The following is a 12933-nucleotide window of genomic DNA, read 5'->3' as shown; positions in this document are numbered from 1 at the left end:
ATTCTTTCTTTCATTCTTTCTTTCTTTCTTTCTTTCTTTCTTTCTTTCTTTCTTTCTTTCTTTCTTTCAGATAAATATGTTCCATGCAGAGAAGCAGAGGAAACAAGAGAAGCAGAGAAAGAAGGATATGGAGAGGCTTGCAGAACTGAGGAGAGAGATAGAAGAACAGGTGCAGAGAGATAAAGAAAGGTAAAATAACGTTTCAGCCTTGTATAAAATACAGCTACAAATACAGTAGATCAGAAAAACTATCATTATGATAATAAAATAATAAAATAAAGTAAAATAAAATAAAATACAATAATACTTTGGAAGGTGTTATTCATTTCTATGAACCAGCATGAACCGTTTTGAAAAGCTTTGAACCTTTAATGAACCTTTTTCCGATAAAATTGTGTTGAAAGCCTTGCTGGTTCAAAGCGCTTCACTTCGCCATTACTAGTTATATGGGTGTCATAATTCTAGCAAGGCAAAGGGGGAAGGAGACGTGGAAACGTTCAAAAGTCTTTAATGAAGCACAGGGGAAACTCAACGCAGGAATACACAATGAAGATGTCTAACAGCTGACAGAGACACAATGAACAGACAGGGGCTTATGAAAACTAGATAATTAACTAACCCAGGTGAGATGAATAACAAATCAGACAAAATGAGGACATAAGGGCACAAGAGGGAGTCCCAGGGAGCACATGGAGAGAGAAAACACAACAAAACAGTCTGTGGGCGTGACAATGGGGTATATATGAATAAATTGATTAAATAATATTGTTCCTTGTTTATTATTATTATTATTATTATTATTAAATTTCTTTCTTTTTTTCTTTTTTTTTTTTTTTTCTGTGTTTTTGCTTTAAGTATTTTGATATTGTACACAGAATATTGTAAAACTGCTGACAAATGTCATGAAAATGTTGTCAGATACAATTGTTTGTTGTATAATTGTTGTATAGGGTGAAGTTCAGGAAAGAACAGTTCCAGCTGAAACTGCAGATGCGTGAAGATAAAGAAAAACAAAAACAGAGGGATGATAAAGAGAAAGAGGAGAGACTGCAGGCTTTACGCAACCAGGTACACACACATGCACACAATTGCCCAGACACTCAGAATTCCACCTAATGATCTAAATCAGGGTTCATTATTTAAACATTAAAAACCAGTTGTGCTTATTTATTGGTTAACAGGTCTCTAAGGTAGCTGAGGCCAACCCAGAGAGGATGATGGGAAATACAGTGGCATGGGGAGTACGTCAACAGCCTGAAGAAGTGTTTACATTACAAAGACCACTGTACCAGCTAAATACATACACTGATAAACAGGTAGCACATGTACAAACAACACACACAGCACATACTGTGGAGACCATACTACTCACACATTCACCTCACAACACACAAACCCACATGAAGCTGTTTATTAGTCACTGAGCACAACAATCCAACCAAGAATAGAGAATGCCTGCTGGGTGTAGTGTATGAATTATGTGTCTTGCACACAACATATGGGCTACTTCATTAGAAACATTAGATTAATAATCTAACCAAATTTCAAATGCCAACTTTAATTTGTATTTGAAATGTCTTTCATTATATTAAATAATTTAATTCATAGGTCTTCAACCCTGGTCCTTGAGATCCACTGTCCTGCAGAGTTTAGCTAACTTTCAGAACAACAATTCATAACTAATTTACTCACCCCCTTGTCATCCAAGATGTTCATGTCTTTCTGTCTTCAGTCGTAAAGAAATTATGGTTTTTGATGAAAGCATTTCAGGATTTTTCTTCATATAATGGACTTCAATTGTGCCCCCGATTTTGAACTTCCAAAATGTAGTTTAAATGCAGCTTCAAAGGACTCTAAATGATCCCAGCCGAGGAAGGAGGAAAATAAAAATGTGTATACTTTTTAAGCACAAAAGCCTGTGTAGCACAGGTTCTGGCATGCGCATTCACGACACTACGTACTATCGAATCAGGTCGAAAGGTCAGGCCAAACGTAGGCAGAAACACAGACCCAGTGTTTACAAAGCGAACGCGCAAAGACTAAGAAAGTGCAAGTAAATCAAACGCTGTTTACAAACAAAAAGGTACAACGTGTCAGACGATTCTGAAGTTGTAGGAGAAAATACGATTTTTCGCCGTACTCTACCATTTTTAGCCAGAGTACACAGACGATGAACTTAGACATGATTCGTAGTAGTGGTGGGAAGTTCGGATCATTTTACCGATCATTAATCGTTCAGCAAAATGAATAAATCTTTTTTTCGAGTCATTTCTTTAATTTTAGCAAAATCAGCATCATGTGACAGCCCCATAAGATGAATGAACGACTCAAAAAACCCAAAGACTCGAAACAGGTGAACTAATTCCAGTACAGAACCTAATAGGATGTTGTGCATGCACGACTGAACGAATCACTCCCTGAGACGACTCGTTCTTCACGAGTCACATTAAAAATTTGTTCAAAATGAACGAATCGTTCAAGAATGACCCGTGGACGTGCATCCGAGAGCCTGTGCTACGCGAGCTTTTGTGCTTAAAAAGCATACAAATTTTTATTTTTGAAAAAAATGACCGATCGTTTCACTAGATAAGACCCTTCTTCCTCAGCTGGGATCGTTTAGAGCCCTTTGAAGCTGCATTTAAACTACATTTTGGAAGCTCAAAATTGGGGGCGCAATTCCATTATATGAAGAAAAATCCTGAAATGCTTTCCTCAAAAACCATAATTTCTTTACGACTGAAGACAGAAAGACATGAACATCTTGGATGACAAGGGGGTTAATTATTTGTAAATTGTTGTTCTGGAAGTGGACTTCTCCTTTAACAAACACACGTGAACCAGCTAAACAACCTCCCCAGAACAGGGTTAAAAGCTAGGATTTAATTTATGTAATGGTGCAATGGTGGACAATGGCAAGGGAGTACAAAACAAAACAAAACTCCCCCAACCCCCCACTTTTTCACATTTAATAATTACCAATGTACATAATTCCACTGTTAGAATTAATAATGTCATTAGTTTGTTGCTAAACCTGTGCTGGACTGATCAAATCCTCTATGTGGCTGTGATGAAATTCTGTGAACTGTAATTTCAGTTTTCTCTTCCAGTCATTTTAGTTTAATTCCAGTAACATCCTGTGGGGAGGGGCCAATTCAATTTCACATTCTTGATTTGAAAGGGTTGATTCTTTAATTCTGAAGTTTGCAGAACCCTGTCTTCTGATTGTCTCACCATGTACGTGGGTCATTTTGTTTCTGCCAATAATAATGGTTAACCTGTGATGACATTTTGGGACTCTGACGTTTACAAAATCATTGGCCAAGGCCAGACAGTGAAATAGCTTTTTTTTTTTCAGACTTTTGTTTCATAACATGGAGATTTAACAGCACATCCTGTAAATAAACATAAAACAGAGATAAGTTACTGACTTTAACCTTGTTCATGTTAAAGCAGATCAACGTGTAAACAGCTGCTCTGGTTACAAAATCACAGTCTAGAAAACACTGAACTATTATAGTAATCCATTTACTTTACTTCACTGACTATGTTTACATGGAAATCTGTAATCTAACTATTTACTTTATTCTAAATAAGACAATGTTATGATTTAGGTGTTTACATGAGTTCCTTTTAGAATATTCCTTTCATGTTCCCATTTTACATGTTATAGTACATAGGTCGTTTAACGGCGTACGTCATTACATCCCCACATTACGTCATCTGACGTCCCCTCCAGAATTTCACGTATCAACATACAGTTTGTCTCCACCATGGTGCCATATACAGTTTATGGTGTTTAATTTTTAATTTTACACAAGCTACAAGTGCAGTTCATTATTTGTAATGCTATACGTGCAAACAGATGACTGCATTGTTGAAGCCAATCTGCCAAGGCTGCTGTGTTTGACTTTCCATATGTGGTGACATATGGATTTGTAATCAGTTTCTAATGTTATAAGTAATTAAAGAGTCTCTTTTTATTTTGTTTTCTTTTAGATTCTTTCTGATCCCAGAGTGCGTATTGAACAAGCGCTTAGAACCGCAGGTCTCCATAACACTCCTTATGCAAGACAGATTCTATCAGAGATCCAACCTCTAAAGCCACCCAGACGAGACATGGAGTCCGCTGCCTTCAGATCCTGACCAACAATTATATGAATGTAATCATCTTTTCACATATATGAGTCATGCTTTGTCTACCCGAGGTCTACTATTTACACATTACTGTCTACATATTACTCCCTTGGACACTTAATTCAATATTTAAAGGACTGATTAAATGATGTGTCAATATAAAATATACTTTTTATAAAATATTGGTCAAATTTGTACGCCTCTCAAATTTGTACTCCTAATTAATGTCATTAACGTATAAAAGATCACCAGTCATCGTCCAAATCCTTTTAGAACAGCGAGCTGGAAGAACAGCTTACATTCCCACAAACCTGCAGTACAAAACAAAGTGTGTACATCTGCTCAGACCCTGACATAATGCTAAGCACTTTTCCACGTCAAAAGCCGTTTTAACAAATATGAGTGTTGGTATGGATTTAAGCACACACACACACTGTATCAAATCTGTGCAGATGCACACCTTATAAATGAGGCCTCTGATCTTAGAAGGTCAAGGAATATTTCATTTCTTATTATATGACCAGCATGCTTGAGGAAAAGTGAAATTTTTAGTGACTTTAGTGCTTTTTTGACAGTGTTATTGACGGGCCTCAGATTCAGATTTGTTAAAAAACTATTTTGTGGCAAGAAGCGAGTCTATGACTTAAGGGTTTCTGCATGAGGTTTATGAATGTAATGAGTGGGGTGGGGCTGAGAGCCGTGGGAATGGAATGAGGCCAGTGGAGTATTTATTTTAACTTTATTTTGTCTTGCACTGTCGTCTCTCCTCCTTTTATCCTTCCGGAGCTCCTCAATGGGACCGGTGAGTGGCGCAGGTGTCACTCATTATCATTATATTCCACCGGCCTCGTTCTGTTCCCACTGAAGAAATTCAGCATTTCCAGAATAATCAGTTGTTACCGTATTAATGGTATTAGGTGTTGATTCAAGTACAAACCTACATGACTCATTTCTTGAACTTAACATATACTTTATTTAGAATAGTTTATTTCTGCTTAGACACCAAAGAGCCCTTTGAAGCTGCATTTAAACTACATTTTGGAAGCTCAAAATTGGGGGCGCAATTCCATTATATGAAGAAAAATCCTGAAATGCTTTCCTCAAAAACCATAATTTCTTTACGACTGAAGACAGAAAGACATGAACATCTTGGATGACAAGGGGGTTAATTATTTGTAAATTGTTGTTCTGGAAGTGGACTTCTCCTTTAACAAACACACGTGAACCAGCTAAACAACCTCCCCAGAACAAGGTTAAAAGCTAGGATTTAATTTATGTAATGGTGCAATGGTGGACAATGGCAAGGGAGTACAAAACAAAACAAAACTCCCCCCACTTTTTCACATTTAATAATTACCAATGTACATAATTCCACTGTTAGAATTAATAATGTCATTAGTTTGTTGCTAAACCTGTGCTGGACTGATCAATACCTCAATGTGGCTGTGATGAAATTCTGTGAACTGTAATTTCAGTTTTCTCTTCCAGTCATTTTAGTTTAATTCCAGTAACATCCTGTGGGGAGGGGCCAATTCAATTTCACATTCTTGATTTGAAAGGGTTGATTCTTTAATTCTGAAGTTTGCAGAACCCTGTCTTCTGATTGTCTCACCATGTACGTGGGTCATTTTGTTTCTGCCAATAATAATGGTTAACCTGTGATGACATTTTGGGACTCTGACGTTTACAAAATCATTGGCCAAGGCCAGACAGTGAAATAGCTTTTTTTTTTTTCAGACTTTTGTTTCATAACATGGAGATTTAACAGCACATCCTGTAAATAAACATAAAACAGAGATAAGTTACTGACTTTAACCTTGTTCATGTTAAAGCAGATCAACGTGTAAACAGCTGCTCTGGTTACAAAATCACAGTCTAGAAAACACTGAACTATTATAGTAATCCATTTACTTTACTTCACTGACTATGTTTACATGGACATCTGTAATCTAACTATTTACTTTATTCTAAATAAGACAATGTTATGATTTAGGTGTTTACATGAGTTCCTTTTAGAATATTCCTTTCATGTTCCCATTTTACATGTTATAGTACATAGGTCGTTTAACGGCGTACGTCATTACATCCCCACATTACGTCATCTGACGTCCCCTCCAGAATTTCACGTATCAACATACAGTTTGTCTCCACCATGGTGCCATATACAGTTTATGGTGTTTAATTTTTAATTTTACACAAGCTACAAGTGCAGTTCATTATTTGTAATGCTATACGTGCAAACAGATGACTGCATTGTTGAAGCCAATCTGCCAAGGCTGCTGTGTTTGACCTTCCATATGTGGTGACATATGGATTTGTAATCAGTTTCTAATGTTATAAGTAATTAAAGAGTCTCTTTTTATTTTGTTTTCTTTTAGATTCTTTCTGATCCCAGAGTGCGTATTGAACAAGCGCTTAGAACCGCAGGTCTCCATAACACTCCTTATGCAAGACAGATTCTATCAGAGATCCAACCTCTAAAGCCACCCAGACGAGACATGGAGTCCGCTGCCTTCAGATCCTGACCAACAATTATATGAATGTAATCATCTTTTCACATATATGAGTCATGCTTTGTCTACCCGAGGTCTACTATTTACACATTACTGTCTACATATTACTCCCTTGGACACTTAATTCAATATTTAAAGGACTGATTAAATGATGTGTCAATATAAAATATACTTTTTATAAAATATTGGTCAAATTTGTACGCCTCTCAAATTTGTACTCCTAATTAATGTCATTAACGTATAAAAGATCACCAGTCATCGTCCAAATCCTTTTAGAACAGCGAGCTGGAAGAACAGCTTACATTCCCACAAACCTGCAGTACAAAACAAAGTGTGTACATCTGCTCAGACCCTGACATGATGCTAAGCACTTTTCCACGTCAAAAGCCGTTTTAACAAATATGAGTGTTGGTATGGATTTAAGCACACACACACACTGTATCAAATCTGTGCAGATGCACACCTTATAAATGAGGCCTCTGATCTTAGAAGGTCAAGGAATATTTCATTTCTTATTATATGACCAGCATGCTTGAGGAAAAGTGAAATTTTTAGTGACTTTAGTGCTTTTTTGACAGTGTTATTGACAGACCTCAGATTCAGATTTGTTAAAAAACTATTTTGTGGCAAGAAGCGAGTCTATGACTTAAGGGTTTCTGCATGAGGTTTATGAATGTAATGAGTGGGGTGGGGCTGAGAGCCGTGGGAATGGAATGAGGCCAGTGGAGTATTTATTTTAACTTTATTTTGTCTTGCACTGTCGTCTCTCCTCCTTTTATCCTTCCGGAGCTCCTCAATGGGACCGGTGAGTGGCGCAGGTGTCACTCATTATCATTATATTCCACCGGCCTCGTTCTGTTCCCACTGAAGAAATTCAGCATTTCCAGAATAATCAGTTGTTACCGTATTAATGGTATTAGGTGTTGATTCAAGTACAAACCTACATGACTCATTTCTTAAACTTAACATATACTTTATTTAGAATAGTTTATTTCTGCTTAGACACCAAAGCTACCCTCAAACAATGTTACTACAAAACAAATGCTTAAGATAAAAAAATTGTAATGCATAAGTGCTTAAGATAAAACAACAAAAAAAACAGCGTAAAAGGCCAGTGTTAAAACTCACCATACATATAATTTAAATCATATAATCAATTTACAAGTTTAAATACACATACATTGTTTCAGTACTAGTACTATAACTAGTAAAGTGAGGGGTGTTCATTAGAGCTGATAAGTAAGGAAGGGAGCTGAAGATGGTTTGTGAATGTGAATGTCACCTTTAAATAACACAAACACACTATGAACAGTATTATTTACACTGTAGGTATTCATTACATGATTTTATGAAATAAGTCCAAGGTGTTTCTTGATGAAATGAGCAACGAGGCACTGCGGTCTCTGCTGATATTCCAGGAGAACATTGTGAGGTGTAGAAATCTGATCCCCCTCAAACCGGTTCAGCAGAGTCACACACACAACAGCAGCTGCAAAGCAATAAAAATTAATAAATCGATTACATCACTAAGTGGTCAGTGGCATGATAATTAAGTATTACTTGAAGAAGTTTTGAGGTAATTACATGCCGCTTGAAGAAGGTATAAAGCAGTACTTTAGGGGTGCCAAAATTCGGTCCTGGAGGGCCGGTGTTACCTGCCGAGAAGTTTCTAGTATGCCTAGTAAGAGCTTGATTAGCAGGTGTGTCTAATTGGGGTTGGAGATAAACTCTGCAGGACAGTGGCCCTCCAGGACTGAGTTTGGCACCCCTCTACAGTACTGTATTGCGTGACTAGACACATGCTTAAAGGATTAGTTCACACAAAACAAAAATTCTGTTAGAATTTTTTTTTCTTTCATGAAACAAAAAAGGAGATCTTAGGCAGACTGTCCAGTTCTGTGTACAAAAGCTTTGTGTGAGGAACATACTCCAAATCAAGCTATTGTTTGACCTTCTCTGAAAATCTTACTTGCAATGCTCAGAAACCTCTAAAGGTTGACATAACTTATAGTGAACTCATAGTTCATACATACATCTATTATGTTGCTCCCTCAAAAAAAAAAAAAAAAAAAAAGTGCAAAGCTGCTTCTTCTGGTACTGTTATGGTGGTGATGAGGACAACAAGCAATTTAACCTTCTTAACTACCTTTAAGATTGCAGACACGACACATGGCAGCAAAGACAGTGGACTCCATCTCAATGTTCCTTACGCCTGCCTCACTGGCTTTTCTCAGATATTCCAATTTTTCTTCAGTGGAAAATGAGCACAGGGCTCCGTCCAGTCGCCCTTGACCTACAACAGGAAAAAGAAGTGATAATGGAAATTTTCAGTGTGCAGTCTTCAAAAGTATGTCTGTTTTTAAAAGCTTATAATTAATAAAGTGTAAGAGGCCATGAATAAAAAAATACTGTCAGAGTTAAAGCTATTGTTAGGCAAGTCTGACATGTAAACTAAGATCAATAGTTGGCCTTTTAGAGGTACTCCACACTGACGCACACAATAGTTGGTGAACCGATTGTATGACAATGCTACAGTTATATAGTATAGTAACATCCAGGACCACAACTATCTGTTTTATAAACAAATTGTAGCGTTTATGCATTTGACACTTTTTTCCCCAAATTGCATTGCATTTAAGGTACACATTGACCAGTTTATGCATTCATTAGGCATCATGATGCTCATTTCATTAGTGACATGCTCTACTTGTTTGGGATGCAGTAATGCCTCTGTCATGTTCAGTGAGACCAAACCCAGTATGAGCTAAAAAAAAAAGGAAACAATTACTGTACCTTCATAAAAGTCATGTGTGCACATTGTATTTCCGATAACAGAGGGAATATCTGGAAGCTCTGAGGAATACTGCAGCAGCTCTTGGGCCACATCCTCATCTAGCTCTGTGCTCCTGATTATTACCTTTCCCAAAACCACCTGCTCAAACTGTGGCCTGAAGAACGAATCTACAGCTTTATCTGTGATCACTACGGTACCGGCAGGCAGACCTGTGTTTTCAAGGAAAAGGCAAAATTATTTTTTTTTCGAGAGAGTATAGGACAGCAAACCTATACACTTATTGGCCCACTCCATCCAGCAGTTTTCAGCTCTCATATATAATGCTTCAGAGTTTGAATTATTGACTAATTAATGTTTAAGTCGCCATTAAATTTAAAATGTTGTATTTGCACTTATAATTCAAGTAGGGAATGCTCACCAACTCCGCCTGATGTGCCAATGCGAAAGATGATGACATCGCGACAACGAGCATGATAGAGCAATTTAATGAGCTCGTGCAACATGATGGATATGGAGGGAACACCCATGCCATGCTGTCAGAGACATCAAAAAAATACATAAATTATGATGCTACTGAAAAAAGTGATGCTAACCCACAACAGATTAAATGATATGTAAGATGTAATTCAGCCAATAAAATCAAATTACATCAAATCATTTAGTAATGTAAAAATATAGCCTATGCATATATAAGTCTGACAACTGGTTTTATCCACACAAACAGACACAGATAAATACATCAACACAATTTAACAAATAGGTTTACAGAGGAATGTGCGTAGGGTTAATGGATTGTTCAAATCCATAAGCACAAGCATAACTTAGATCAGTGTGAACTTCACACTGAATATGGATTGTACTGAGTCAGTAATATTGCTAAAAGTACTAATACACAATGCTCAAATCAATTTACAGGCATGTTGATGAATTAAATCTCATTTAAACACAAGCCTCATCCATATTTGTACTCACGCTAACGGACAGCACAGGGCCCACTTTATACATGGAATACCGGTCCGTTCCCTCACAGATATCTCTGATGTCTGCAGCATTGCCGGGCAGCTCCAGCTGCTCATGGATAAACTGGGCAAAAGATCTCATCCGATTCGGACTTCCGCCAACACAAACAAACTACAGAAAGGCAATTGTAGCAAAAGTATGTTTTTTTTTTTTTTGAGATCAATCTATAACACATCACTCCCTGATTTCACCTGTGTCATGACTAGTCTTTATTAGTGATTAGTGTAAATATATCCACATGTGTTTGCTGTGTTCAGTGTCAGGTCTTGTCCTTACATGCCATTTTTTGGTGTGCGCATTTTATGCCTTTCGTCAAGTATATTTTAGCTACCAAGCACTAAACTGTGTAACTCACTAAAGTCTCAGGCAATGTATTTTCTCATAAATTAATTCTGGCTCAAATAATCATTTCTTATTTACTACTTCATTGCTAATTTAAAGTAATAAGCAACATAATGCACACTCATTGTCGCAAAATAATTCCCTTTGAGGAGATCAGAATTTTAATTTTGTGGTACTGACAGACAGGTTGACTGTTCATTAATCCTTATAAAAATATAACATCATCATCTTCATCCATCATCTATTATACCAGTTGCCCTTATCAGGTCCTGTGTAGTACACATCTAATATAACCATATTATGTTTATTTACATATATTACACTGTGATCAGGGAATAGAGTGTAGTGAACATATCAATTGGAATGCAACTTATTTCACAGAGCTGATGATCTGAATCACGTGTGTCAGATAAGCGAGATTCACAAAATGTGCCTGGTCAGGACTTACACACCTTCACGTCGCCAAACATCTGGGCTAGGTCATGGGTCTTGGTGCCCAGGTTAAAGTGGTACAGGATGTCCTCTTCCATGCTGTCCAGATGAGGATTCTTCACATACTCCACCTGTCTTTGACACATCACTTCTGTTATTGACGCAGACTAGGAGAATAGCATATTACTCTAAAAGCAACAGTGCATCTAAAATAAATCTAACCTTAATCTTATTTTCTCAGTCTCCTGACTATGTAAGAGATATGAGAACTGAACTGAACCCAGTATCTCCCAAGACATACGCCAGAACTCTTTACTAAATCTTTGCACAGCATTCAACTTGATATGTCCAGCTACTTAAACCCTTATCTTATCTTTTTAACTTTAACATTCTGTATCTTGTCTGATCTGTTAAAGAGGTATGATTTGAGTGAAGTACAGTTTTCTTACTGAATGTAATCGCTATGTTCATTTCCCATGCTGTTCAGTAATATAGGTGCCATGATTGCAGTTCTCGTCAATCTGCAAGAAAGTGCTATAAGATTAATATCCTCACACAGAGACAGGAGGAAAATATGCAGAATAAAATTTAATGTTTTTACCTTGCAGCAACTGTATTTTTTAAGATATTCTTAATCCTTTTGATTTGTCTTCTGCTAATTTGTGCCCTTTTACTGTGTAGACCTTTGTGTCATCAGAAACTTTGGAGAATAAATCTGTCTCTCTCTAAGACAAGCTCTTATATAGAGCTCAGAATTCATTGATTGGTTAAAGAGGGAGGTGTAGCACCTTCTACATCTTTCTCTACCTGGTTACTGATTTCTCTTTGACATGTTCACAAATAGACTTATGCTCTACAGAGAGATGCAGCACTGTCCTAACATCACCTCTGAACACAGACAGGTTTGAAGTGTGTGGACAGTTTGATTTGTATAAGAGAGCGCACCAGTTTAGGTGGTTTATGTAGACACAAATTTGTATAATGACATGGGTATGACATGCCCCTGGAATTCATAGGCTCATAAACTTTTTTTTTTTTTTTTTGAAAATCTAAAAATGCAGTTTCTGTTATAAGTAGGTTTAGGGGTAGGGTTGGTGTATGACAACAGAAAATACAGTTTGTACAGCAGAAAAAACATTATGCCTATGGAGAATCCCCATAAGGCACATATACTAATGTGCGTGTAGGTGTTTACCTTACTAAACTTGTAAGTCTATCTTGTACTTTGGTTACTGTTTTTTCACCTTCACCACTTCTCCATCTGCTCCAACCCATCCATTTAAAATTTTAATTTTGTAAATAAAGTATTGCACAGGCAAAATTCAAAACTAATTACTTCTTGATGGTCACTGCACATGTGTTTGAGGGATTATGTAACATAATCAATAGAGCTGGCTAAACTCAGTGCTAAAATAAATATTGTTTATGTGCCAGTTTAATTTAAGAAAATATTGACATTCTGTAGCTGTGCCGTTGCTGCTGTATGGGCAAAAATTCAGAGTAAATTTAAAAATTACATTTAATTAGTAACGACATATTAATATTAGGTGCAAGTAAGTAGATAATAATATTAGATAATAATATGAGTGTGTAAGTGCTTAACTGAAAGGAGAGGAATATATAAAAAAAAAAAAATATATATATATATATATATATATATATGTGTGTGTGTGTGTGTGTGTGTATAGTATAATATAT

General features: G+C 36.7%; 2 protein-coding genes across 6 annotated transcripts in view; one reads left to right on the top strand and one right to left on the bottom strand.

The window, feature by feature from the left end:
• LOC127170770 (coiled-coil domain-containing protein 148) overlaps window positions 1-6916 on the top strand; it is a 59713-nt gene extending 52797 nt beyond the window's left edge. The window contains exons 12-16 of one of the 3 annotated variants that reach the window (XM_051119005.1): window positions 71-189; window positions 951-1068; window positions 1182-1316; window positions 3997-4160; window positions 6513-6646. In XM_051119005.1, coding sequence (XP_050974962.1) covers window positions 71-189; window positions 951-1068; window positions 1182-1316; window positions 3997-4143 — 519 coding nt within the window. In that variant the 3' untranslated portion in view covers window positions 4144-4160; window positions 6513-6646. Of the gene's footprint in view, window positions 1-70; window positions 190-950; window positions 1069-1181; window positions 1317-3996; window positions 4434-6512 lie in introns of those variants that run through there. The other 2 variants (XM_051119006.1, XM_051119007.1) reach the window with 2 other exon arrangements.
• Window positions 6917-7620: 704 nt separating this feature from the next.
• Window positions 7621-11997, bottom strand: upp2 (uridine phosphorylase 2). Of its 3 annotated transcripts, none has more exons than XM_051119008.1 (8): window positions 11837-11997; window positions 11685-11756; window positions 11256-11370; window positions 10414-10572; window positions 9860-9974; window positions 9441-9650; window positions 8794-8940; window positions 7621-8136 (listed from the first exon to the last, which is right to left on the bottom strand). In XM_051119008.1, exons 2-8 carry the CDS (start codon window positions 11735-11737, stop codon window positions 7994-7996), a joined length of 942 nt encoding a protein of 313 aa, XP_050974965.1. In that variant the 5' UTR covers window positions 11738-11756; window positions 11837-11997; the 3' UTR covers window positions 7621-7993. The 3 variants fall into 3 exon arrangements, with proteins under 3 accessions (XP_050974965.1, XP_050974967.1, XP_050974966.1); XM_051119010.1 differs by having other exon boundaries at window positions 11256-11366; window positions 11837-11943; XM_051119009.1 differs by lacking the exon at window positions 11837-11997 and having other exon boundaries at window positions 11256-11402.
• Window positions 11998-12933: the final 936 nt, after the last annotated feature.

This window comes from Labeo rohita, chromosome 9 (assembly GCF_022985175.1).
Source record: "Labeo rohita strain BAU-BD-2019 chromosome 9, IGBB_LRoh.1.0, whole genome shotgun sequence".
Classification (NCBI taxonomy): domain Eukaryota; kingdom Metazoa; phylum Chordata; class Actinopteri; order Cypriniformes; family Cyprinidae; genus Labeo; species Labeo rohita.
Note: the sequence above shows the minus strand (reverse complement) of the source record. Positions and strands in the feature narration are given on the sequence as shown.